General features: G+C 45.5%; 1 protein-coding gene across 5 annotated transcripts; it reads left to right on the forward strand.

The window, feature by feature from the left end:
- The first annotated feature begins 4,323 nt into the window (after nt 1-4,323).
- C7H2orf88 (chromosome 7 C2orf88 homolog) lies at nt 4,324-26,778 on the forward strand. Of its 5 annotated transcripts, XM_058027456.1 has the most exons (5): nt 4,324-4,361; nt 7,200-7,239; nt 8,360-8,434; nt 19,803-19,875; nt 23,881-26,778. In XM_058027456.1, the coding sequence occupies exon 5, from the start codon at nt 24,040-24,042 to the stop codon at nt 24,301-24,303; it is 264 nt and encodes an 87-aa protein (XP_057883439.1). In that variant the 5' UTR covers nt 4,324-4,361; nt 7,200-7,239; nt 8,360-8,434; nt 19,803-19,875; nt 23,881-24,039; the 3' UTR covers nt 24,304-26,778. The 5 variants fall into 5 exon arrangements, with proteins under 5 accessions (XP_057883439.1, XP_057883441.1, XP_057883442.1 ...); XM_058027458.1 differs by lacking the exons at nt 4,324-4,361; nt 7,200-7,239; nt 8,360-8,434 and adding an exon at nt 14,520-14,597; XM_058027457.1 differs by lacking the exons at nt 4,324-4,361; nt 7,200-7,239; nt 8,360-8,434 and adding an exon at nt 14,623-14,771.
- The last annotated feature ends 486 nt before the right edge of the window (nt 26,779-27,264 follow it).

Raw genomic sequence — 27,264 nt, forward strand, 5'->3', positions numbered from 1 at the left:
TTCCATTCTCTCTTCTGGTTTTCACCAGTGTCTTTTGTTTTCCATGGAAACTGTCTTTAAGCTGTATGTTCTAAGAGATATGTACTTTTCTGTTTTCTGCTGTTTAGTTAATACCTCATGAGTTTTGGCTGAAGCTGTGAAATCAGAGATAACCTGTGCTTGTTTGAGTATAACCAGGTCCTTTTTTATATTACCAAAACCATGGGTGCTAGGAAACTGCACAATCCTCAAGGAATCTCAGCAAGCCTGCACAAGAATCTGCCACCTCACACCTTGAGCTCTGCTAAAGGCTGGCTTTAGTGTCAAAGCATGAGATCAAAACCCCTTTCCAAGCTCTGAGGTGTACACTGCAGTAAATCTGGGTGCTCTAAATCCATTATAATGGTGGCATCTCCTATGAGCTCATTATGTATTAGGTATTGTTTTTTTAACCCCTAGAGAGTTTCTTTTCTTTCTATTCCATTATATGGTCTATTATACCCTTTTTAAAAATTTACTTATTTTTATGAGAAATCAGTGATTTTTTTATATCCTCCTTCTCTGCATAACTTTAGATAATTTATTTTGTTGGGTTTTTTTTTCTGTAGTAAATAGCTCTGCTTTTTAGGTATTGGTGCTTCAGCTCTGTATCATTTTTGTCTCCCTTGTCTAGGGTTACACTGCAAGGAGTTTCTTTCTCTGAAGATGGAGTAATCAACAATATTCTGCAAAAGTCTACAGTATTTCTGGCAAGGTAAGATAGGTTATACAGATGTAGATAAACCAGAGCTGTCCTATATTTACTCATTCTACACACCACTATTTGGAAGTTAAAAAAAAAAGCACCTGCATGTTGAAGAGAAGTTTTTAATTAAGCTATCCACAGTGGTATGCTCATGAAATAATAACGGTTTTTTAAAAGAATTATTAACACGAAACCCTGTAAGCTTTGCAGGTAGTTCAGTTGTTCCTTTGGCTGACTGAGTACTCCCAGCTGAGCAGTTTGCTCCACAGGTTTGTCTGACTGGAAGGCAGAATGAAAGCATTTTTCTGAAAGTGCTTCCCATTTAGCTATGGCCAAACTTCATGAGAACTGTGGCTCTTAAAAAGCAGCACTAAATTATTCCACTTTGGGTGGTTCTGGCTACTTCTGTAACATGGACATGTCTTGAATGTGAAACCAGATTTGCATAGGTTAGATTCATGCAAACAATGTAATACTAATTTTTTTTAAGTCATGTAATAGTTTTAAATGCTGCACTTAAGTTTACTGGGGTGATAATTAGAATTCTAAATACTTCTATCAGTGACATCCCTTAAATGTAATTTAACAGCTGATAAGAACGAAAAATTTTTCAGAGACAAGATTTTATTTTCTCTAGAAGATCTGAAATGTACTTTTCCTCATGGGGTAAAAGTAAAATGTAACATTATTTTTACTACTACCCAGTGGTGTATCATGCAGCCAGTGTATACTCCACCACCTGTGATTTTGCCTGCTGCATGCTCAGTGTTCAGGAAATAAGCCAGAATAAATTTATTTTCCATCTGCTGTATGCTTGAGTGTAGGAGCAGCATGGCTATATTTAAAGGAAATTCATGAGGAAAAAGAAGTGTGTCAGAGCTTAAATAAACAGACTTTGTTCACTTGACTGATGCACAGTGATGACTTCTGGAATTGGCTGAGAATCTTCCAAAATGGGTTTTCATGGCTGTAGGACTGAGCTTGGAGGAGTTTGATTTTGGGGAGAATTGTAGGGCATGGATACAATTGCAGTGCAATGGTGTCACCATCAATGTGCCTATGTAAACATTTCCAACACCATCAAATTCACTGCAGGGGGGAGCACAGAACCTTGCTTGAAGTTTTCTGCTAGGGAGAACTGAGAAACTGTATCAATACACAAAAGGATGCAGACAGCTTTTCACTAAATTCTTTATTCATTCTTATAATACAGACAGAGTCCAAGACAGAGGTGTAACAACATGAAGTGGCTCTCTTCTTTCTAAAGATGAAATAACAGTACATTTGAAGCATGGTAAAGGTACAAGAAAGTCACAATGTTGGTTGTAGAGATCAAGTCTTGTGTGCAGTTCTGTTCTTTAAGAAGCACATACACAAAGCCATGAGTAAATACCAATGAAACCTGGCAAAATATCACAGAGGACAAAATATTCCAAAGGCGATGTTATCAAAATCCTTTGAAACTTAATTAAAAGATCACATGGACTTGCAAAAGCTGTGTGGATCAGGGCCCAAGAGAAGTCAACTCTAGACTTTAGTTTCCAGTGTCCTTTGCCCTTTTGCATCAAGCAGGAGCTTCTTCCAAAAATAATTTCCTGAATGCAAATGACCTGTTATAGCACTTATTACTTGGGGTATAATGTTCGAAGCAGGAGTGACCCTTAAATTAGTTGAGGAACACATATGAAACTTGCAACTTCTAATAATAGTGAGGCAAGTCTCCCATATGTTGTTATAAATTTCAGTCCAAGATGATTAACGTGGCTCACAGGCTACTCTTGTAAGATGATAGAAGAGATATTTTTGCTGCCTCTCCTGAGAGGGCTAGTGTTTCAAATTATTTCCAAACAAGCTTCTTCCAAGTGAGAGATGGTTCTCATTTTTTTGTCACCTTAATAAAAAGGTGATGAACACTCTCTTCTTAACTGTGCCCTTATATGAACATCAAACAAATATTATGACAGTATGATGTGATAACAGCATGTATGTGCCAGCCATGAAATAATGTCATATTCATAAATACAAGTCATTAATTTATTGTGCCTGTCATTTTCTTTGGAGTGGAGTGCCTGTATTGTAAGCCTACAGGGAATCTCAGAAGTGAATTCAGCAGCGACATCTTTGTTCAAAATTATTTTTACTTATAGCAGGTCTTTATCTAATATATTTTACATCAATTCTGTCCAAAGACTTCAGAAGAAAAAAATCTTGTGAACTCCTTTATTAATTAAAATCAAGGCAATAATAAATAGGTAAGAAATTGTTCACAGCCATAAACAAGATGGAGTGGCCTAGGATCTTTTTTTTTTTGGTATAGAAAAAGGTGACTGATGAAGCTCAAAGGATCATATTTGGTCATTTATTTATTTATTTATTTGTGGATTAGTTATTTATTTATTTACTTGTACTATGTGATGCTGTTCCTAGTTGAGATACATAAAACCTCTAAATGTTCTTGTTTGCCTGGAACTGTTCATCCTGATTCATCCTCTGTGATTCAGAAGAAGTGAGGCTTGAAATGCCTGTCTGTCTGTGGATACTGTTGACGCTGGCTGAAAAGAATTTGTCAGACTGTGTGTGTTTGTGAGCTCTTAGCTGTGCCACTGAACAACTCCTTTAGTTCACTAAATGCAGGCTTGTTTTGAAGCTAAGTGACACAAGTTTTGCTGTGGAAACTGCATCCAATTGTTGGCCTCTCATCACAAAGCCTGTATTTGAGTAAAGTTTTCCAGCTAGTAAGAGGTCATGCCACAGACAAGCGGGATCTTGAACATTGAACTGTGTTGAGATGAACAATCTTTCATTCAGACATCAAAAAGCAGGCTTCTGACTTGAGGGAAAGGGGAGAAAGGGACAGCCAGAAGGAGAAGGAGAAATTATTCAAGTTAATATTAAGCTATAGGGTTGTTGAGAGATTACCTGGGATCTAATGGTCTTCCTGGAGTTTTTGTAAATTTGTCTCTCAGAGATTACTTTATTTTCTTACGTTAACTACTTTATTAAAACATAACTATATAATCATGCTGAAAACCCCTGCAAGGTATGTTCTAGTTTTAGGAGCTACTGGATTATAGATTATTAGGGAACAAAACTCCGTGTGTGTGTATGTGTTTGTCTGTGCATATCTGCCCTTGTTAAAACTTAGAGCCACATTCCAAACCAAATTGATACAGGATATCTGCACCCTAAAACAGCCAGAGGCTTATCCAAAGAGATTTAATTCTCATGTAATACTCATGACATTTTTCTCACGTACACTTCTGCTTGGATAACAAAACCAGGCATCAGTTCATACTGCCCAAGGTATGCTCTTTTGTAAGCCAGACATGGCAGGAAAATGGATGGATGTTGGAGCTCCTGCCATTCAACTTCCATGGATAAATTTTGTAACCTTGGTGGTTTTTGGCAGGCTTCTATAAACAAGATTTTGCCTTAGATCCAAGTTTCCTTCCAGCCTAAACCCTATTTGTCTTTGCCCAACCCAATGCTTAGGCATCACTTCTCTGGGCACACTGGCAGTGTACTTGTGGATGTTTATTTTTGCTGTAGGTCTGACCTGCCCCAAGCTCCAGCCCTGGCTTAGCTCAGCAGCCTCTGCCAGTCCCAAAGCTATAGGTGCACCCACCACCTGTCAAAGGTGAGCACTGGATCTCCATTAACACTGAAACTGAGGTACTCATCCTGGTGTTATTCCATCCCAAAGCTTATTCTGCAAACCCTTTACTATTCAATCATGCTTTCTCAATTTTTAGATCTTTTTAGCAATAGATGATCTTAAGCTTCAATGGCCTGTTTAGAATGATGCATATTAACAGATCAAATACTTGGAGTCTTTTTAGTCATAAATTTTTTTTACATGCACTCAAGATTAGCTTTTCTTCAAAGCCCTGACTTAATGAAGTAAATGTGTAGCAATCTTTTGCCATCTAGCTCCATATTCCAACTGAAATAGTCTTTCCACTGCTGTACTTGAGGTAGGAATAGACATCATAAAATTAACGAGAAATTGGGAAAAACAAGACTTGAAGCAGAACTCCTGTCCAAAAGGTCTCCTGAAATGTAAACTCATGTTCTATTGAATCTCTGTTGAACATTGAGTAAGTGTCCATAACTAACATTATTTCAGCAGAGTTGTTCTACTTGCTTATGTTGTCCTCAAGATAGTTTTGTTACCCTAAATAAATTACTTTACCCCTGTTAAAAGTTATTTTTTTCTCTTGAAATAAGATTGCAAAGTTATGTGTATAGGCATCTACCTATGATGCATTGTTATTTTCTTCTTTGCCATTATGTGGTTATAGGTAATATTTCTAGTTATGACCTCCAACAACAATTATTGCACCTTTCTATTTGATTTATATAACGTCATAAATTTCCCTGTGTACAAGAGCTCTGATATGAAGATGATGCAGCTGAAAAACCTCATGATAGAGAGGAAAGGACATTTAATATTAGATGGTATCTCAGATAAGATAATTAGATCAGTTGGGTATTGAATAATGTGTAGAGATATCAAAATATTTATTATGTGAGGTAATCATTATGACATTGTTGGTAAATTAGACTCTTCTGAAAATTAATTTCAAATTTATCTTCTCATTTCAGTGACAGTTTAAGTAATTTTGTGACTTTATAAAGGAATTTATTTGCCATTAGCACTGCAAAAGGTGGTGTTGGTGTATGAGAAAAAGTACAGAGGGCTTGAGTTCAGCCTGCAAGGCAATTTAAGGAAATGGAAGTTTTCAGCAGCAGCAGCAGCAATAGCTCAGATTCAGTCACCCATAAATCTCCCCAAGGGATGCAATTCCTCAGCATCTGTATCCTTGAGTCCCCTGTCTTTGCTTTAATGTATCCTCTGAGAGAGTCACTACCCCAGCTTCTTTCTAAGGCATCCTCTGGCTCATTTCTTCTGGCTCATTGGAAAATCCATTTGCCCTGTGCTCAAAGGGAGCCAGTTTTATTTTATTGCCCACCTCCTGAGCACACTGCCCACTTCTGCATGGCAGAACAGTCTTTGGTGCTCCCTCCACGGGCTGCCTGTGATATGATATCCCTGAGAGCCAGGGGGGATGCAGGCCTGCCCTGCAGGAGCATTGACAGAAGTGGGCCAGGCTCTTAAAGCAGCAAAAGCCATCCCCACTGCTCTCATGGCAGTGAAACCCTTCCACATGTTTGTAATCTTTCAAGATGGAGAAACTGATGTGATAGAGAAAGGTGGTTTGGGGACTTAATGTAGGTACTAGGAAAAACTCTGCCTTTCACCCATTCATCATCTTTGGCCTTGTCCTTAAAAACACTTGAAGAACTAGTTCTTAGGGGCAGGATGCCTTACTCTGAGCCAAGCTGGGATAAAATAATGTGGTGGGTTAAGCTCAGTTAACAGCCACACACCCACCTGGCTGCTCATGCCCTCCCCTCTCCTGCTGGATCTGAAGGAAGGAGGAGGAAGGAAAGATTTATGGATGGACAAAAAGATAGGCAGGTGCAGCCAAAGCAAGCTGTGAAAGCAAAGCAGAGGAGGAGGAAAAGGAAGGAGTTGTTGCTCATAATAATGTTGATCTCAGTGTGAAAATTGGAGATGCAGACGTGGGTACAACATTGCTCTGAAACACATGGCTTCCCTACATTAAGTACATTAATGTCCACAGATGTCACAAAATTGGTAGGAGCAGGGTTTTAGTGTCACTGCTCTGCTGATCCACAACCTCGCCTGCAGTGATGTCTGTCTTTATCTCTGCTGGGAGGCCATTTCCTGTTTAATAATTAATTTTAGTATCATTTTGGAGTGGGAACACCAACAGTGATTTTTATTTTGGAGAAGGAATTGTTATGGCAAGATTAAGCCTTAAGTTCCTCTTACTTCTCTGTATTGTTTCCTTTTGTATGGCAGTTTTGGTTCAGCTACTGCTTTGTTGCTGCCCTCAGGGCTCTTTGTTTTAGGCATGCCAGCGACCATATTTCAGTGTGATTCTTGCCTTTTTCCAGTTAATATCTGACTGTCACAAAGCTCTGATTTTCAGTGCAGAAAGAAGGGGGCTTTGTTTGCAGCTCCCTGTTGCAGGGGAGCCTGATCTGGTGTTGTATTGCAGTGCACATCCTAAAGTTTAAGTTTATTCTAGGAGACATCTAAATGCAAAACATTTACCCACTTTCTCTCAGACCAGCTTCTCAGCTGACTGTAATTCTGGTGGGTGGCTTTTCAGTCACAAATCTCTTTTGATCCTCTTTGCAATATTCTAATGCCTCATGTTTGGTTAATCCTCTTGCTGTGCTGCTGCCTAGGTTTTCCAGGGCTGCAGTTTGCATGTCTGCCTAGGCTTCATGCCTTAGTGCTGTTAGGTACTGATAAAAAATGAAGTAAAAGAGGACTTGCATATAAATTAGGAATATTCTGTGGCTGATATACTTCCTTATTTGAAAAAAAAAAAAAAGTGAATAAGATTTGGTATTTATTCTATCTATTTCTGTTTTCCAGCCCTGCCCATGGGATAGGGATGGTCTCTGCTGAGCCGGAGGTAAGTGCCTGAGTTTGTACCACAGGCTGGTGCAAAGCACAGCATGGCTGCTGCTGGGCCCTGGGTGTGCACTTTGCCTCTCATAGCCACTGCATGCTCAGGCTCACTGCTGACCTCCTGCCAAACACAATCTGCAGCTCCAGAAACAGACTGAACAAAAGCTGTAGCTGCCTCTTCCCCAGACAGAGCTCCCAGGGAGGGAGGTTATTGCTGCTCTTTCTGTTTTGCTCCACAATGAAGGTGCAGGGCTGCTGTGGTGATTTAGCACCTGGTTTCTGTGGACAGCACAGAAGGAGCCATCATGCAGAAAGGTTTCTTAGGGAAAAACAACCCCAGTTCTTGCTGTGGCCTCGAGATCAGCCCTGGACTCGAGGCCAGTGTGAGCACGGGAGCAGGCTGCACTCCTCTGGTAGGGCAGAGCCCAGGTCACTGCAATCTCCCCCTGCTGGAAGAAATTCCCTTCTTCTGGAAAACTGTCATCTCCAGTCAGAATTAATTCCCAATTTCTTGTCTGCTTCTGGATTCCTTGGGTGTCTTTGCTCTGGGTTTACTCAGAGACACTGACCTCACTGCCCTTGGGGAGAGTTTGGAGAGTCCCACTGAGTCAGCACCACTATCCATTCCAGGACACAAAATCTTGAAAGCCCCAAGAGCAAAAATTTCATTTTAAAGATTCCTAAATTTGCCCAAGTAGATTTCCATTAAAAATTTTCTAAGAATTTCTAGATTAATTACACAAATTGAAGCAACGGGATCTAACAACTATTACATTCAGTTGGATAAACATTTGTGCTGTGTAGAAATGTGTCATTTATTTTAATCCTCTTCTTGATTAGCTTAGAAGCTTCCCAGCCTAAATCATTCTGTGATTCTGGTTTCTTCTTTTTTACTTTGATGCTAATTATAGGTTATTCTATGGGAGAATATGTGGGCATTTTTTTCTATCTCATTTTTTTGAGCAGAGTGCCTTTATAGTGCAACTTTGCCATAATTCTCTTCTTAGCACATTTTTAAGCATCTAAGCATCTGAGATAAATTCTAAGTAGATAATGTTGGGGTTTTTTTCCTGGAAAATTTTGCAAATGTGGTGACTTAAGCAGTTCTAAATATCTTTGTACAGGTGTTGCTGACTGGATGAAATTAATTTCTGCAACTCAGCCCCTATCCAATGAAGTTTTGCAGGACACACTGAAGTGTAAGTACATGAGTGAAACTGAGCATGTTCTTCAAATTCTGCTGCTAAATGAGGTATTTTATCATTAAAAAAAAACAAAACAAAAGCAAACAAAGTCCTTCCCCAAATGACTCATTGTGATAATCACAAAGTACTGGTAGTTCTTTAATGGGTACAGAGTTCAGTGCACACACTGATTTTGTGTTTTTCCTTTGAGTTATAGCAGTATATGCACATCCAGCTAACACCCAAAGAAGTAAAACTAATAGCAAATGTGTTAAACCTATTTTAAATATTCAGGATCTCTTCATACAAGAAAGTGTAATTAGACTTTACCTTTATATTCTATTGTATTTTAACTTAAATGTAAAAGCTATCAAACCTTTTTTGAGAGCAGGAGGAGCAGACATTCCAAAAATAACCATGATCTAGAAATCAATGTTGTGCCCTAAGGTTTGGAGCAGTCGTGCAATCCCCACTGTCATGTACTTTTGGTAGTAACAGAGTTGAAAACTAGGGCAGCACTGAGGGACTGCCATGGCATGTGCTGGGACTTCCTGCAATCATATTTGTCCTTACTTTTCATCAACCTGGTTGCAAGGAAATATTTAAGAGAATAAAAGCTCTGAGAAAAGGCTTTGGTAAACCTTGGTTGTGTGTGGAACAGCAAGAGCAGCTGAGAGTGGTGTATAATGAAAGAAGAATTAGGCAACAAAAGACAAATCCATAGCTGAGGAAAAGAACACCTTTCCCATGCACAAAGTTTTTGAAAATAGAGCCTTTATTTACATAGTGGTTCCTTAGTCTATAATGCTGTGTTGCAGTGACCTTCTTTGCATCATGGGCTTGATTCTGAAACTCTACCAAAGTGCTTATTAGAAGGTATTCACAGCACATCAGGTACAACTTCAAGACTTTTGGATTATTAGGAGGTTTTAGTCAATAACAAAAATTTTCAGGGCTTTATACCTCTTTATACTTTACATTGATTCTTGTCAGACTGTGCAACATTTTCCAACCCATGCAGTTAGTGGATTACTGCATGTAAAAATAGATTGGGTAAAGTCACCACGTGGGATGCTGTGGGCATGCTGGGGGAGCTCCTGGGGCAGAGTGTGCTTGTCATGGCTTCCTTTAACTCCTCATCTGAATTAGAAATATGTGCCTCAGTAGTTAAAAAATGAACTGAGAAACAGAGCAAGTGCTTCAACCAGTGACCTCTGACTAAGGATTGAATTGGTGGTTGGATTTGGATGAATTCATGGAGTTTTGTAGTCCTTTTTTGAATGCCACATCAGTGGGCTGTCAGTGGGTTCTTAAATGAACTTAAGCACTGCTTGGGAAAAATGATTGTGTTTTCTCTGATTTCTGTTGGAAAGGCAGGGAGAATCTGACCCAGCATCTATGGTGAGCAGGACTGATGGACTGAGCATCTCAGCAGCACCTTAGCAAAACCTGAGCAGGTGCTACTGCTGCCAACCACACAGCTCAGGTCAGAAGGTGTGGAAGAAAGCTGGGGTTACTGGAAATTGGGCACAATTTACAGGTGATATGGGAGGGAGATGAGGCAGAAGTGCATGTGAGTAGTCCAGAAATCAGAGTAGGGTATTGTGGGTGTGTGAGACAGAGAAGAGGAATTGAAGGCTTGGAGAGGGTTTCACAGATGTGGAGGAACTGTGAAGGGTAGCAAGGGCAGGAACTGTGAAATTGTGTCAGAGGGATGGAGAAACCAGATTTCATTTATCCTGTTACCCTTGGACAAACTCATTAAAACGTTGCCATCTGGTGCAGAGGTTGTTAAGTGACAAATTTTGACCCAAAAGAAGTAGGTTAGCAGTTTCTTACCCAGGTTCCTCTGAAGCTTCAGCACAGCTGAACCATTCAGTCTGGGTACCATTGCAGCAGTTCCAGTGCTAACACCATTCCCTGACTTCTGTGGTTCAGTTTGCACCAGTTTCCCTCATTGCAGCTGGATTGGTGCTGCATCCACATCACTCTGGGGTGAACATGTGCACACAGAGCAGGGCATGCCAAGAATTTAGAGGGTTTGGGCAATATTATAGGAAAAACTAGCAAACTTCAATAAGCAAATAACGAATAAAAATAGCTAATAAAATAAATACCAGGTCTTATGACAGCGAAAAGTCAAACTTGCTTTAAAACTATTTCTTCTGAAGGGGAGAGTGCCTTCCTAACCCCTACAGGAAAATGCTTCCACTGGACTTTGGGAGAAGGGTGCAAGAGGCAGCATTATCTGGCAAGTTGTGTTGCAGGAAAGGCTTTGATGCCTGTGCCCTCCCAAGCCTAATCCATGCCCAGCAGGGATTCCTGCACCCTGGTGCAGGGTGGGGACCTTGAAGCCACATAGCCCCACTCCCTGGGCAACTGCTGCACCTCTGAGGCTCCATCTTGAGGGCTGGGGCACCTCAGATTTGGGTATTGTGGTTTTCACCATCACAGCACCCATGTCTAGCCTCAGCCTTGCACACTGAAATGTTTTACCAGCTAAATATTTCATTGACTGCCTAGCCTGTGCCTGGCTGTAGTCATTTCAAATGGATGCTCTGCATTTAAAAACACTGACTGCTTTGCCTCAGCCCAACATAATCAGCTGTCTTGCAAACTCCACAGCTAATGAAATATTAAATCTGTTTTGGCACCCAGAAATAAATATGGGCTTGAGATTCTTGTCACATGTATCTCCCTCTCCTTAGGTCCCTGTCCCTGCCACATGACACTGAGGTGCTGCTGCTCAGGCCAAGGCTTGTTGTTGGGTGGTGGCACAGGAGATGAGCAGTGCTCTAGACCAGACTGTTATCTACTGGGATGCAGTGAAGTGATCCAGGCAGGCAGCAGCTGTGCCTGCAGCCTGTGGAATGTCTGCCCCACGGCACCAAGTTGCTCAGTGGGAGCTGCATTCATTTAAAAGCTGAAGATAAAAGTAGAAACTTGCATTAGAAACCAGGCTAGAATAATAAAGAGCACAGTAGGCATAAGCCTATACAAAGATATTTATAATTTAGTTACAAAATTCTTGTTTAAAAAACAGGATGTAGTTTAAAAGTCAGTGTTGTAGCAATACCACTGTGTTAATGCAAGGTGACCGTGCCTTTCCAGTACTTGGTCTTGTTTTAATTCTCATGGCCAGGAGTTTGATTTTCTCCTCTGGCCACCTGTAGATGAGCTAAAACAGTAATAAAACATTTGCACAAGATCTGCCCAGGTCCCAAGTCAATGCTCCTTGAAATGAGAGGGCACAGTGTCACCAAATTTAACAGATTTTGGGTCGAGCTCCTCAGACCTGCCCCTGCAAACCCTTGCAGCCCCTGCTGAGTGCCCAAGGGGCTTAATCCTGTCTGGGGAACTTGTCACTTAAAAATCACACCTCTGAGGACCTGGGGTTTCCTGCCCTGGGAACTGCTGCTAAGGGTTGAGCTTTGGTCTTCTGTTGCACCCCAGCCCCAGAAACTCTGGTCTCTGAGGGAGCAGGGCTCCCATTAAAACTGGATGAAATGACGCAGCACACACAGTGTGTACAAACCCTGTACCCAGCACTTGGCAGCACAACGCTTTCTCCAGGCCCCAAGGCAGTAATTAGTGAAAGATGAGGGGTTTTTAATTCACAGGTGGACTGTTTGCAAGTAATGAGTGCAATATTGTGTGCTGTTGTTGGGTGGTCACAACAGCTGCAGCAGCAGTGCTTTTGTACAAGGAGCTGCTGGATCTTGTGGTGTGTGCAGGGGTGGCTGCCTGCTCCTTGTCCCCCAGCTTTCCGGGCTAGGGAGGGTTTCCCAGCCACTGGAGGAGCAGAGGGATGATGTTCTTATTTTTGTGTACCTGCCCATCCCCTGGCTCTGCCTGCCCTGCACAGCCCCTCCAGCATGCAATGGATAATCTGTGAGCAGCAGCTACAGTTACAGTGGTGCTTCTCTTGATGAATGTTACCAGTGCAGTGTTTTCTTTGGCTTTGAAAGCACTGCAAGAAATTCCTTGGCAAGGCAATGACTGACTGGAAATGTGTTAGAAACCTACTTGACAGCTGGAGAGCTGCTTGGCAATGATCATTGAGGTGCTGCAGTGTGCCCAGGAGCAGGCAACAGAGCTGGGTGAAGGGGCTGAGGGTCAGTCATGTGAGGAGGGGCTGAGGGAGCTGGGGGTGTCCAGCCTGGAGAAAAACAGGCTCAGAGGAGATCTTATTGCTCCCTAGAACTACCTGAAAGTAGGGTGTAGTGAGATGGCTTGGCCTCTTCTCCCAAATAACAGCAACAGATCCAGGGGAAATGGCCTCAGGTTGTGCCAGGAGAGGTTTAGGTTGGATATTAGAAAAAAATTCTTCATCAAAGGGATGGCCAAGCATTGTAACAATCTGCCCAGGGCAGTGGTGGAGGCACCATCCCTGGAGGTATTGAAAAGCTGCATAGGTGTGGCACTAAGGGACATGTTTTAGTGGTGTAGTGGACTTGGCAGTGCCAGTTATCAGTTGGACTTGATGACCCTGGAGGTCTTTTCCAATCTAAATGATTCCCTGATTCTCTAAAACCTGCCTAAATAGATGGGAGACCTAGCCAGAGCCCAGCACAGGCACTGAAAGTGAATGCTGACTGCAGTGAGGGCTCGAGCACAGTGCCCAGCCCTGCAGCACCCCTGGCTTTTAGCTTGTTGCTGTAGCACAAGCCAGGCCCAGCATAAGCCTTGTGTCCCCAGGCTTGTCCCCATGAGGGCCAGGGGGGACTCCTGTGAGTCCTGGGGTGCTGTTTGCCAGCCCCAGCCACGTGTGAGCTCTGTGACAGCCTCCCAGAGGGGATGCCCAGGCATGCTCGTGTGTATTGTACAGTAGTTTGGGTGTCAAGAACTCCCCCAAAGCAGGAATGCATTACCCAGGGTGTCTGTGCGCAGCCTCTCTTACGAAACAGTTTTCATTTTTAGCATAGCTTTTATTTTTGAAAAATTGAAAATGCTATTTTAGTTTGCTCAGCTTTCATTCTGGAAGCTTTCCTTTGGAATGGGGGTGTTTCCTAAAAAACTTTGGTATAATTATTACTTCTCTGTGGTGGTACATGATTTGATGCTGCCTGACAGGATAAAATCAGAGAAGCATTACCCAGGCCTCTCCCCCAGTCTTTTCCACTGTTTTCTTTGCTTTAAATCTCGCCAGTCCTTGGTGCTCAGTGTGTTCTGGCACCTCAGAGCTGTCCCAGGGCTGAGGGGAACACACAGTGGTGATGGCCCCAACTTTCTATATGGCAACTCCATTCTTTGAACATCTTTTCCACAGAACTGTTAGGGTTGTTGGAAGGGGCCTCTGGAGAGCACCCAGCCTCCTGCCAAGGCAGGGTCACCTGGAGCAGGGGCACAGGAATGCACGCAGATGGGTTTGGAATGTCTCTGGAGAAGCAGACTCTGCAGCCTCGCTGGGAAACTGTTCCAGTGCTCTGACACCCTCAGTATAAAGTTCTCCCTCATGTTGAGGTGGAACTTGTTGTGTTTTAGTTTGTGGCCACTGCTTCTCACCCTGTTGCTGGGCATCACTGGAAAGAGTCTGGCACCATCCTCTTGGCACCTGCCTTTGAGTTATTTATATGCATTAATGAGATCCCCTCTCCATCTCTTCTCCTCTAGACTAAACTGGTCCAGCTCCCGCGGTCTCTCCTTGTAAGAGAGTGCTCCAGATCCCTCATCGTCTCTGTGCCCTCTGCTGGACCCTCTCCAGCAGCTCCTGGTGTTTTCTGTACCGAGGAGCCCAGACCTGGACACAGCGCTCCAGATGTGCCTCACTAGGGCCGAGTAGAGAGGGAGGAGGATTTAAAGGAGGAGAAGCCAATGAGCGGCGCCTTTCCTGCCTGGGTGATTTTCCCCTTTTCCCTTATTCTAAATGGCAGGGCCGGTGCCGGCGCTGGGGCGGGGCGGCAGCTCCGAGGCCGGGGGCGCTCGGGGGCTGCGGGCCGGGCTCAGGTGCCGGCGGGGGCCGGGTCGGGGCCGCGGCACCGCCGCTCCGGGCTCGGCTGCGCTCCCGCCCCCGGCCCCGCCCGGCCCCGCCGCCGCCGCCCCGGGGAGGGCGGGGAGCGCCCGGCGGAGCGGCGGGAGCGGCGGCGGGCGCGGGGCCCTCCCGGCGCTACCTGTGCGAGCGCCGCGGGGCCGGGCGGGGCCGGGCGGGGCCGGGAGCGCTCCAGCATGGACTTTGACGGTGGGTTTGCGTCTTTGCCGCGCAGGAGCCCGCAGGAGGCGGCGGCGTCGGTGGGACGAGGGCCGGATCCCGCGGGCACCGCCGGAGGAAGGGGCAGCCCGGCGGCCGGGGACCGTGCGCGGCGGGGCCACGCTTCCAGCACGCTGCTCGCACGGACACCGCCCCGCCGCGCCGGTATGTGCCCGGCTCCATCGGCCCGAGCCGCGCCGGGGCCGGGAGGGAGGGAGGGAGCGGGGATGCGCGGCCGCACCGCGGGGCCGTGGGCAGCGCTGGCCTCGGGGAGCGGGGAGGGAGACAGAGCCGGGCTCTGAGCCGGGGTCTGCCAGGACAGCCGGCGGTGCTGCTGCCCTGCTCCTCCCGTCCTCTCGCTGCGAGCAGCCGCCCGCCGACTCCTCCGAACTGGGCAAAGCGGAGGTGCCGCTCCCGCTGGGCACCCTGAGGAAAGGTGGTGCTACGGACAGCGGTGAGAGATGCGGAGTGGGAAGGTGAACGGCGTGCCTGGTTCTCTCCAAGCGCTGTTCCGGCTGCTGTGTTTGCCGGCCGAGGTGATGTGAGGGTCTGTCAGCCCCTGCTTTGCCACGAGCATCTTTCCAGGCTTCCACACTGACTCTTATACAGAGCAGGTTACGTTCGTCTGGCGTGTTATAAAATACAGATTTAATAATGCAAGACCCATCATGGCAAAAATTCTTAAACGTTTAGAAATATTTTATGCTTTCTCATAGTTCAGTAAGTAGCAGTCCAAATTAGGTTTCTAAATATAGTCATTTTAAAAAAGGAAGAAATGCAGAGATTTATCCTGTAGGCTTAACAAAGTGGCATTTTTAACCTTTTAGTACATACAAATTAGTTTTCTTGTGAACATCACGTTCTGCTGGGCACATTCTTGCTTTAAAATCACCTTGGTTGGTACAAGTTGCCCGAGGGGTTGGGCAGAGCCTCGGGACGCTCCTGTCCCTGGGGACAAGGCGTTTCCGTGGGCAGGGTCCGGGGGACAGGGCTGGCAGCGGTGCCAGGCTGTGCGGGCACGGCTGCCTCGCCTGGCTCCCGGCCCTTCCCGCTGCCAGGCGCGAAGGCGGCAATGCTGGGAGCAGGAGCTGGCACATCAGGAGGGGTGGAATTCAAGGAAACAAATACCGGGGGAGAGCCGTGAGACAGAGTGGTTTTTAAGGCTGACATAGTTCTTTGTTGCAATTCGGGGCAGCTTTTGTGCAGCTGGAGCATCTGGTTGTTTGCTCCTCACTTTGTCCTCTTACTCCTTAGTTTGTGTGAGTCAGTGGTAACATAGTTGTGATTTAAAATGTGGGGCTGTGTTTTCCTGTGCCTTCCTATGTGAGATGTGGAAAGATGGCTTTCCTGGTGCTTTACTAATTCCCATTTCCCTTTTAATAATGGGCTTCTGGAGATTAAAGAACAGAATGGGCTTGTGTGCTGCCTTTATTGTGCTCTTCTGTGGTTCATCATTCTGTGGGCAGATCTTGACCGTCTCCTTCCTTCTGACTTTCATTTGTGTTACTCCAGTGGAGCCTTCAGCTTCCTGAGGCTGTCACAAAGGCAGGCAGTGTCCCTCATTCATACCTTATGCTCTGCAGCTCCATATGTTGGTGGTTGAATCTTGTGACAGCCACTACAATAAAGCCCGACCCTGTCAGCCTGAGACACCGATCGGCTGCTCTCGCTGCTGCTGCTGCTCCTCAGCTCCTGCTGGCAGGATCCCCAGGCTGGGCAGCAGCCAGCAAGAGCTGCAGGAGGGGCTTTTCTTGCCCGTAAGGATTTGTGCATCCCTTTTCATTGTCTGCAGCTCTGGCTCTGCCAGGCACCTGTGGAGGACAGTAATGCACCTTTACAAACCAGGCTGGATCCTGAGCCTTAGTCTCGGAGTTAGCAGCTCAATGTCTCAATGTGGTCCTGAAGAGGACTGTTGGTAGGGAGGCTGTGACTGCATAATGGAGTTGTTGGGATGAAGTTTTGTGGTATATGTAGGAAAATTCCTGTTTCCACTCTAGTTGGTTACAGTGTTGCAGCATTGTAATAAACCAAGAGGCTGCTCTGCCTGGGCCCAGGGCTGTGCCTTACAGCAGTCTGCCCTCAGTGTAGGACTTGGCCAGTGTCTCTGACACCTTTGCTGGTGTGCTTTGTGTTTTCCCCTGCCGTGGGGATGGTCTCTAGACCGTGGATTTGCAGCTAGAACAGATAGGAAGGGCTGATAATTACAAGAGCTGTGGGCTTTGCTGAAAGAAATGTTGGACCTGCATCGTTTGGTGTGATGCAGGGCAAGGAAAAAGCTGTACATATAGATCAAAAACTTTGTTTCTGGTATTTTTTTCTGTTCACTTACCAGTTTTGAGCATTATTTTGTATTTGGGATCTTGGAGAACTTTGGATCTCCTCTATCACTATTAGCTTTCCCTTCCAAAGGCATTCCTCTATAGTTTCTGTAGTTGGGTTCCTTAAACCTTGACTTAATTTCCTGCAGATGGAGTTTCTGAGAAGCCTTGAATCTTCTTCATACCCTTTCTTCTCCAGCCTCACTCCAAGGCCTTTCTTGCTAAGGAAATCCATTGGTTCACTGTTGCCCATCTAGAAAACAGGCTTCCATCAATGGTAGGCATCCTTCTCCTGCTCCTGTGGGGGTAGTTAAATTAATGTTCCCTCTTGTCCATGGCAGAGTCTGTACTGGTACATGCACGTGTTCTGAGACATTGGGGGAAATCCATCCATACATTGTAAGCATTTCTGTCCAAATTTGGACTAACAGCAGCCTATACAGCTGTTTGGACAAGCAGCTGAGGTAAAATATGAACAGAACCTGTAAGAGGTTTTTAGCATCTGCTCTCCCATGGCCTTTGGGCTGCCCCCTGAGCTGTGTTGTTGGGCAGGGGCACTCACACAGTGTGTGCAGCTCTGGTGAATAAACTGCTGCACTGGAGGGAGGATTTCAGGACAGGCCGACTGGGTACAGTTTTACTTTCATGAAATTAGACAGCTACCAAGCACACAGTGTTCTTTGCTTTTAACAAGACTTCTTCTTCCTGCATGAGGAATAACACTGTGGCTGCTGAGGGCTGTACCTACTGGCATTGCTGTTCTCTGAACTACTGGTATTTTCACTCAAAGGCTTCTTCTGGTATTTCATCTTGGTTTGCTGCTTCCCAAAGCTTGGGTAAGATTTCTAGAACAGTGCAGAAAGCACTTGTTTTTGTTCCTGCTTTCTGTGGTTGTGTGTCTTGGGGACGGGTCAGACTGTTTCTTGATTTTATGGGGGCTTTTGCCTTTTTTAATTTTTATTTTAAGTCAGTGCTACTTTTAGAGTTCCAGAGTTTGTCAACATAAAAACTCACATTGACACAGCTGTACTATTTAGCAGCAAAAACACCTCACTTGCGCTGTGCATGTAAATCATAAAGTGAAATAAAAAGAAACATTTTATTCTCTCTTGTTTTTCCCTCTAGTTTGAAGATTTTCATGTTCCTTAACTGCATTGCTAAAGTGCTTGAGAGATGAAATTTGACATGGAAATTGCTTCCATTAAATAACTCAGTACTCTGACAAAGGAGGTTGTAGGCAGGTGGGGCTCAGTCTCTTCTCTCAGGTAACAAGCAATAGATCCAGACAAAATTACCTCAGGTTGTGCCAGGAGATGTTTAGGTTGGGTATTAGCAAAGATTCTTCACTGAGAGGATGCCCAGGATGTGCAGATGTGGCCCTTAGGGACGAGTTTTAGCTGTGGATGTGGCACTGCTGGGATAATGATAGGACTTGATCTGAAAGGCCTTTTCCAACCAAACCAAATTTATGATTCTGTGATCAGCTGTGCTCTTATTGAAAAACCTGTTAAAGTAAATTAGACGTCTGCCTGATTTGGAAAAGCAAATGTATTATTCTCCCATTCATTTAGAAACTGGCTTAGAAGCCTGGAAAGGCTTTATCAATTCTGGCCATGGAGAGGGAAAAACCCAAGCCTTTGAAATTCCAGGACTTTCCTTGAGATAACCAGGAGACTTTCCCTTCCATGCTAATCCTGCACAGCAGTTGTTTGCAGTTGCTGCATGCAGCCTTTTCCAATCTGTAGCTCTTATCTCTAGTTGGCACTAAGCGACAGGAGAGGGAGGGGATGGCTCTGAGAGCAGTGAGAGCTCCATTTGTGCTTTTCATGTCCTGAGCTGTTTTGGGATATTTGGGTATCAGTGATTGCCTGAGGCAGCAGAATCTTTGGTATTGTGCTTGTCTTAAAGCAACTGTAGCTGTTTAAAACTTCCTTTTCCTATGATGAGTTGTTCTAATAAATGTCAGGCAGTGCATCTCCTGTGTAGGATTTGCAGGAAGCTGGATGTTCAGGAGAGAAGAACTGAAGGCCTGGTGGGTTGGACTGCTCTGGGAGCCTCTGCCTGGGGCTGCTTTGCACAGGGAGCTCAGAGTCCTGCAGGGATGGAGGGGATGCTGAGCCCTGAGTGAATGATTCATGCCTTTGCCAGTTATGAGCTGCTGCTCTGCTCACAGCTGAGAGGATCCAAGGGCCAGTGCCACGAGTGCTCCTGAGCCCACCTTGGTAGGGAGAAGGGGTGTTCTGGGTTCCCTCTCTGTTATACATGGAGAGTGTGAATATTTATAGTGTTTGGGTGCAGTTCAGAGGTGCAGATGCCCGAGTGCTGTTTGGTTATCTCTGCAGGTAGGTCACCTGCCCAAACTCCAGGTTTGAATACCTTCATTCTAGAGTTTATTGTTTCCATGCTAATGGCAGCACTGGCATTGTCTGACTGTTCTCCCTGAGTCCTTGGATGATCCAGGTCTCAGTAGAAACTTTGAGAGGGAGAAGGGAAAACAAGAGAGAACTTTTGAGGTTAGGCAACAGATGGGGCACAATACCCTTCCCATATCCTTGCTGAAATCCCCCTGACCTGGCCTTGCTGTGGGCAGAGGTTGGCGTCCTAGATATGGTCAGGAGCCACTTGCCCAAGCAGTGGCCCCACTCTGAGCCCAGCATTAGGTGCTGTGTATAAATTGTTGCAGCCTGTCATTCAATCTAATTTATTAAGTGCTGTATCATCCTTTTACCTTTGTCAAAGTCAAGTTCTGAGTTCTGGGAGAAAAGGCAGGCAGCCTTGTGCAAGGCCAGCACTACAGATTCATCACCTTGCTGGTGGATATTGTGCACCCCTGACACCCTGGAGGGTGCTAAGCTCTGTTCCTGGGTTCCCTTTGCAGAGTCCCAGAGGTGAAGCTGTCTGTGCTCTCCTGGGGACGAGGGGACAACCTGTTAGAAGCAGACGTGGTTCTGGTAAGTGGCACTCTGAGCTTCTCCTGCAGGTACCCAGGGGAAAGCTGAAAGGCTCCCTGCTGGAGGAGGAATCATATTTGAACCAAAAAGTTTGGCTCTGTCACAGCAGGAATTACTTGCTGCCTTCAGCTGGGTAAGGCTGCACATTTTGAAGCTGTTTTGAAAACTTTGGCTTATTTTTAATCTGGTGACTGCTGTGATATAAGGTGTTGTAGAAAGCAGTTTCTTATAGCGTTATATTGAACTTCAAGGTTTTTTCCTGAGGTTCTCATGGATGGAAAACGTGTAGATGATAGCAGGAACTTACCTGCTTATGATGGCTACAGATGTTGCATAACAGCAAAATGCTTGCTCTTCTGCCTGTTTTCATCTTATGCTGGTGAATTCCAGAGGCCAGTGAAACCCTTAATTTTTGATATTGCACATTTACCTTTTTGCAGTTATTTTTATTGAGAATTTTAATGCTTTAAAAAATCCTATTTGTTTTTTTTTTAATGGCAGTTATGTGATTAATACTTTCTTCCTCTATTTCATATTGTCTAATAGTGAATTGCAGGCATCCTTTCACCATTTTTTTTGTTTCCTTCAGTAGTTAGAAATGAATTTACCTTGGCAGGAAACACTTTGCCAGGCTGGCAAAGAGACTGCTTAACCCTAGTGTGCCTGCTGAGTTCAGCTACCACCCCCTCCAAATTTTCTCTCTCCTAGTATTACCACAGTAAATAAAGTATTAGGTGAAAAAACATCTGAACTTATCCTTGGGAACTTCCAATTCCAATATGGAATTGATTGTTTTCAAGACTTCCGTTAAAGTCATGCACAGTGTTGTGCTGAAGTTAAATGAAGCATTTAAAAACATTTTGACTGTGCATCCAGTAAAATGGAGCACAACTAGTAGCCTATATTTTTCAGATGAATAAATCAGTATTTCACCTACTGTAAAATCTGTCTCTAAAAGGAGAAGATGAGTTCTGGTTTCTGATGGTGCTGCTGTAGCTCCTGCTTGAGGGTGAGCAGAGCAAGCAGAGCTCGCTGACCCTGGCTCCAGCTGAGCCCAGCGGCTTTGGCACATGAGGAACTGCAGAGCCCTTGGCCTGAGCCCCAAACCATCCATGCAGGGATGTCTGAGGCACAACTGGGCACAGAGCAGGGCTTGGGCACTGACAGAAGCGGGCTCCTGTCACACAGCTTGGCCTTGTGCAGTTACAGGATGCAGCAGGGAGTAAAATGAGCTGCTCTGATTTGTTGGGTTTTTCCCTCTCCGGGTATGAGCGTTGTGAGGAAAGGTAGAGATGTTAAAATCTGCCAGAACTTAACACTCTGGAGATGAGTTAGGCAGAGAGGATTTAAACTGCATTTCACCATGTGTGTGCAGGCAAGGGCTGTCAGCAAAACAAGGAAGCAGCCAGAAGGTTGAGGGCAGCTTCATTTGCAATTATTTCTGTGCCAACAATTATTAACTCCAGTAGACCAGGCACTGTAACACTCACTGCAGTGACTTGGAAAGTACTGAGCTGTGTAAAGAATGAAATGAGCAACAGGCAAGAATTTAAACTAGGGTCCATAACTTGGCTTTGAAGCTCAGCTGATTTGGAACACTTGAATTGTATTGTGAATTGCCTTGCTGTCTGCAAGCTTCAGAGCCACCTGTCCTCTGTGTAGAACAGTCCCAGGAACGTTTGGCTTGGCCCAGGTGAAGAGGCAGAGGTGATGAGTTCTGCAGAGGAAGATGCTCACATTAGGGAATTTCTCCCTACCTGCTTTAAGGAGAAGTTTATCCTCCCTCTACTCCATTCTGTCCTTTCCATTAGACACTAACTCATCTGCTGCTGTCCCCTAACAGAAATCTCCACCTGCACATGGGAAACATTAAAGCAATGATAAAATCCTAACTAAAGATAGCTTCTATTTAACAGACCTCCATTAAAAAAACTTAAAAAAAAAAAAAAAAGGAAAACTATAGCTCCAGACTTGGATAAAAACATCCAAATCTGAAAAGTCTATTTTAAGGAAAGTGTCAAGGATAAACTCTGATAAAAATACACTGCAGCTGTGTATTACCTTGGCTGGATCAAGACTGCAGCTTTCAGGCATCAGCAGTGCTGGGTGGTACCTGCTGCCAGTGATTCTTTACCATGTTCTTGGATCTACAGATTTGTCCAGAAAAGCAAGTGGAAGTGATTAGTATTAATGTTTTATTGATGGTAAATATGGAAATTAGGCATGCACAAGATATTACTATTAAAGCTTTGAATTATTCAGCTGCCTGAATTGCTTTCAGGCCTCTCCTTGGCCTCTGGTCTGGAGGCATGGTAAGTTTGATCAGTGTATGCTATGGACAGACATGGGTATAGACATAGGGATAAATGTACTTTTTTGTGTAATAAGGGAATCCTGCTGTTAACTCATCTAATAACAAGTTATCCATCCAGTCTTTACACATTTAATGATGAGATATTGAAATAAAAATCTGATAGCTTGGCTCTCCTCTGTGTTGGGTAAAACTGCAGGTAGAGGTCAGCCCTTGGCAGCAGGGTTTGTGTTCCAGGCCTGTGGACTACAGTGCCTGTCCCAGAGCACGGGGCACGTGCTGCACAGGTCAGTGTGCACAAAGAGACTCACTGAACTGCACTGAGCTGGTCTGCAAACCTTCCTCTACAGTGCTGAAATGTCCTGCTACACAGCCAGAGGAGTGGCACTGTTTGTGTGGACTTGGTGGTTTCTGGAGCCCTTTTGGGCTGACTTCCCGCCAGGAGTGCCAGCCACTCCTTCTGTGCTGCACTTCAGCCCTACAAACAGGTAGCAGTGATTTTTATGAAGCAGCAAAGAGAGGACAGGAGCTTGTCCCAGGGATCTGGTTCTCCTGAGGCGACTGCTAGACTGGGGAAGTCCCATCCTACCTGTGAAGCACCATTTGCCTTCAAATGGGATTGACTTCCTCTGCAAATATTTGACTGTGATCAGGTTACTGGATTGGAGCCCCTATTTCCTCCAGTGTATAAAGGAAATAAATAAGGCTTAACATCTTTGCCATGATTGTGTTTTCAAAGGCTATTTACAAAAATCTTTAACTTTGGCTGACCTTAGTACAACGTCATTGGGTGAAGCTGCAGGGAACAGTTGGTTTCTGTGCTGTGCAGTCTTTATTTTGGCTGGCAGTCTGTTAACTCTGATAAGTGGGTAAGCGCATGCCAGGCAAAGTCAGGCGTAGCGTGAGATTCTGCTTTGCCTGAGAGGAAGTAGCCCCAGAAACAGCTTTGTAGGCCAGTAAACAAAAACCCATATTTGGAGTTGACCAATTCTGGATCTTGAGGGCTTGAAGAGGACTCTGCCAGGTGGTTTGTTGGTCACTTTCCCTTCTCTGGGTGTAAAGTCGTCCTGCTCTAGTGAGAATGGTGCTCTGGCTCTGTTGGAACTGCCTTGATCACAGCAGGCTGCTGCTGGTTTGCCTACCCTCTCCAGGGAAAAAAAAAAAAAACAGCTCTTGTTCCTTGTGAATACCTTCTGGTGGCTGCCCTGCTCCAGCCTCCTTCAGCAACAGCAGAATGACACTGGGAATTAGTGTCATTGTGCCCAGAGGGCGTGTGACAGCCATGACATTGGACTCTGGCTATGGTGGTTGTGTGGTGCTGCTCTGGGGTGGTTTTGGTGTTTATTTCCAGCAGCACCAGTCCCTGGAGAGAAACAGCACTTGTTTGCAGTTTCAGGAGAAAGGTAACGCATTGTCAGCTTGGAAGAAACAGACTTTATCTTTTTTATAAGATTTTACATTCCTAGATGGCCTACATCCCGTACTGGGAATTGCATTCAAAGGCAGCATGAATTCAGGTCAAACTTTGCCTACTTGTAGTAGATGGATGTTACCGATAAAAACATTTTACGCACGCTGGGCAGAGATTTACTTAAGCCGCTTCTCCAAGCGCCTGTAGTGAATTTACGTTTCCTTTGAGCTCACTGAGAACGGTAACGTATTTATTGCCTTTATATGAAACACTGTTTTGACAGATTTCCTCAGAAGAAGCACAAAAGGAGATGTCCTGTTCTTTGAAAATAACTGGAGCCACCGGCAAGAAGCAGCGACGCCACACCGAACAAGGGAACCACTTCCAGGTTATCCAAGCATGCTGCTGAACTGACTTTTGCAGCTGCGTTTTCCAATGTACCATGGGATGCATCAAATCCAAGGCTGCCTTCCAAGGTTCCAACGCCGTGCAGGATGAGCGGATCGGGGCAGGCGGCGAGGGCTGTGCCGGGGAGAAGTCGTCGCTGCTGGCGGTGCAGGCGGAGGAGAAGGGCCCCTCGAGCGCCGCCGTGCTGGACTACGCGCAGCGGCTCTCCCGGGAGATCCTGGAGCAGGCGGTCAAGCAGTGGGCGGTAACCGAGAGCAAGTACAGCGACATCCCCTTCATCGAGAGCGACGTGCCCTGAGCCTCTGCCAGCACAGCCCCTGCTGTCCCCTGGGCACCGCCGTGGGGAGGTGTCTGCAGGGAGAGCCTGAGAAATCTGCCTTTCAGCCTAGATTGCTAACAAACCACCTGGATCGCAGTAGAACCTGTCCATCGAGTGTCACTCCTTGTCAGCCGTGTGTTGAGTGTACTCTGTCTTCGTATGTGTTGGATGTGAGCAAAATCAGCATTAAAAGGAGGATGAAAAGACTGTGGCTGCCCTGCGCCTCTGCAAGCACTGCCACAGAGGACAAAACGTGGATTATTTCTGTGTTCTGCATAAAAGATCAGTGGTCTGTCTGTAGGTGAGATGAACTCTCTGTGCTTGGTGATTTGTCTGCGTTTTGCTAAAGTGAAATCAAGGTGTGCATGTAGCAAAGGTTACTGCTATCATAAATTTTACTTTTGATTCTGTGACCTAACCAAATCTGTAAAATCACAAAATGATGAAGGTGATGGGAGGTGCTTTGCAAACCCCAGTAGTATTTAGGGAGCCTTTTGGATGATGATGCTCTTCACCTTCCATTGAAGTGAACCAGTGAGAAACGTGCCAGTGTCGATAAGCAGTGCATTATCATTAACAGATGCTTCTGTAAATGCTTGAGAGCTTGTCTCTAAAACCCTGCAGTAAGATAGGTTAATGACATCTGGTGCTGTGTTCAGACCAAAGCTGTTTGGTTTTTTGGTTTTGTTTGGGGGTTTTTTGTGTTAGGGTGCCAGTTTGGAAGGCTTTGGTTTTGTTGTTTTACTGTAGCCCAGAGAGATGTGCAAACACTACTGCTGGTAACCAGTGAAAGGAACCTTCAGAGGTGTGGCAGTGCTTTAGGACAGTTTGCTCCACAGCAGCTCTGCCTGCATTACACTGCAATTCCACTCTGTAGCACCACCCTTGGGATAGGACACCTTCCTTCAGCTTCTGCAGGCTGCTGCTTCCCCATGGGAAAACCTGTCCATGGCAGTGCCGGCAGGAGCCACAGGAGCCCCAGCCCTGAGCAGTGCCCTGAGTGCAGAGTTGGGGACCAAGCCTCAGGCCCAAAGCTCAGGGGCTGCATTTCTCCCCAGGGCGTCCCCACACAGCTCCCTGCTGGCCCAGGGCTCACAGCCTGAGCCACTGCACTCACAGTGCACCACACATCAGGACACCGATGGATTGCTGCATTCATCCCAAAGGTACAATGTTGCTGATGTTTTATACAAAGTGAAGGCCTTCTAACAGCTTGGCTTTTACCACTTGTTTGTTCCTTTCTCTGTGATGCCCAGTAGAAAAGACATAGTTCTTTTTCCTAGATCAAAATGTTTTCCATTTTGTTTTCATTTTATAGAGAAATGCTTTCCATACTGGCTAAAGCTGTTACTATTTTTACAAGGTACACATAGTTCTAGTAAATGATCCAAAGCATGATTTTTTCAAGCAATGGGAAGCAAGCAGAAAGAGGACCATGTCTAATGCTGTAGAAAAACAGTCTATGATTTGAGCTGTTTTGCAAATGTTGTGACATAAACTTAGGTATTTGAAATTAACCTATATGGGGAAGTGGTTTTATCAGGAATGGAGGGTGGAAAATGCTTCTCTGTGACACAGCACAAGGCTGCCATTAAATCCCAGGGACCAGACTGGATTCCCAGTGACCTGCTATTAAGGCTGTTCTCAGGCTTTTGCTGGAAAAGGGAACAAAATCAGCTTATGCTGTAATGTCGTCCTCTTTGAAGTTACGTAGTTGTCTTCAAAGCCATTTGCAAAGTGGGACTAAGGTTTTATGGTTCACTTAAATTCTCCTGATAAGTGACACTCCTTCAAATTCTACAGCACAGATTTGATCATACTGTTTACTCTAAAATACCTCCATATATTAGTGGGAGTTAAAAAGCAAAGCCAAAACACTAATCAAGTCAGTACATATCAATTGGATATTGCTTAACCTCAGTATTAAAAAATATTAATATTCTTATTAGAGCTAAAATAAAGCTTTATTACAAAAAATAAAAAAAAGGGCCAAACTTTCTAACACGAGTGTGGGCTTGAGAATGTGAACACTGCTAACCATAGTAAATAAAATTAAAAAGCCAAAGCTGCACAGCCATTGTTGGGCAGGCAGAAAGCTGCACTCGCTGTCAGAGCACCCACCCTGAGGTGGGTCTGCCCTGGCCCTTGTACAAGGCACCCACAGGCAGTGAGGTGCTGCAGTGCTTCCTGTTGCCACGTCTCAAATCCTTCTCTGGGTGTAGCCTTAGCACCTGCCACTCTTCAGGAACATCAGATGCCCTTTTGAGAGCAGCTCCCAGCTGGCAGGCTGCCACTGCACAGTCCAACAGCAGGCAGAGAGAGTTTCAGCACAGCTGAGGTTCCACCAGAGCATCCCCTGTGACCATCACTCGGCATTTCCCAGAGGAGGGGTCACCCAGGCACCCTGAATGTGCCCCTGGGACTGCTGCCCTGCCCTGTGGGGTGGCTGCTGCCCTGAGGGGTGGCTGCTGCCCTGCCTGCCCCACAGCTGCCCCCAGGGTGACTCAGCACCAGCTGCTTGGTGGCCCAGCCACTCCCTCACCTGCAGCCACCAACCTCGGCCCTCGCTGGTGCCTGAAGATTCCAGCAGCTCCAGAGTGGCCCAAGTGCAATTCCAGCTGCTTTAGGATGCTTTCCACGACACTGGCACTCCAATTCCAGCTGCTTTAGGATGCTTTCCACGACACTGGCACTCCAATTCCAGCTGCTTTAGGATGCTTTCCACGACACTGGCACTTCAATTCCAGCTGCTTTAGGATGCTTTCCATGACACTGGCACTCCAATTCCAGCTGCTTTAGGATGCTTTCCACGACACTGGCACTCCAATTCCAGCTGCTTTAGGATGCTTTCCACGACACTGGCACTTCAGGGAAGGCACGCAGCAAATGGAAAGCAAACAACAGGGAGACGGCTTCTCACCAGGAAAATCATCTCTTTTA

The sequence above is a fragment of the Melospiza georgiana genome, chromosome 7 (assembly GCF_028018845.1).
Source record: "Melospiza georgiana isolate bMelGeo1 chromosome 7, bMelGeo1.pri, whole genome shotgun sequence".
Lineage (NCBI taxonomy): Eukaryota > Metazoa > Chordata > Aves > Passeriformes > Passerellidae > Melospiza > Melospiza georgiana.

Excerpts from the sequence above, each read along its gene's own strand:
- C7H2orf88 (XM_058027456.1), top strand. The coding sequence starts at position 24,040 with ATGGGATGCATCAAATCCAAGGCTGCCTTCCAAGGTTCCAACGCCGTG.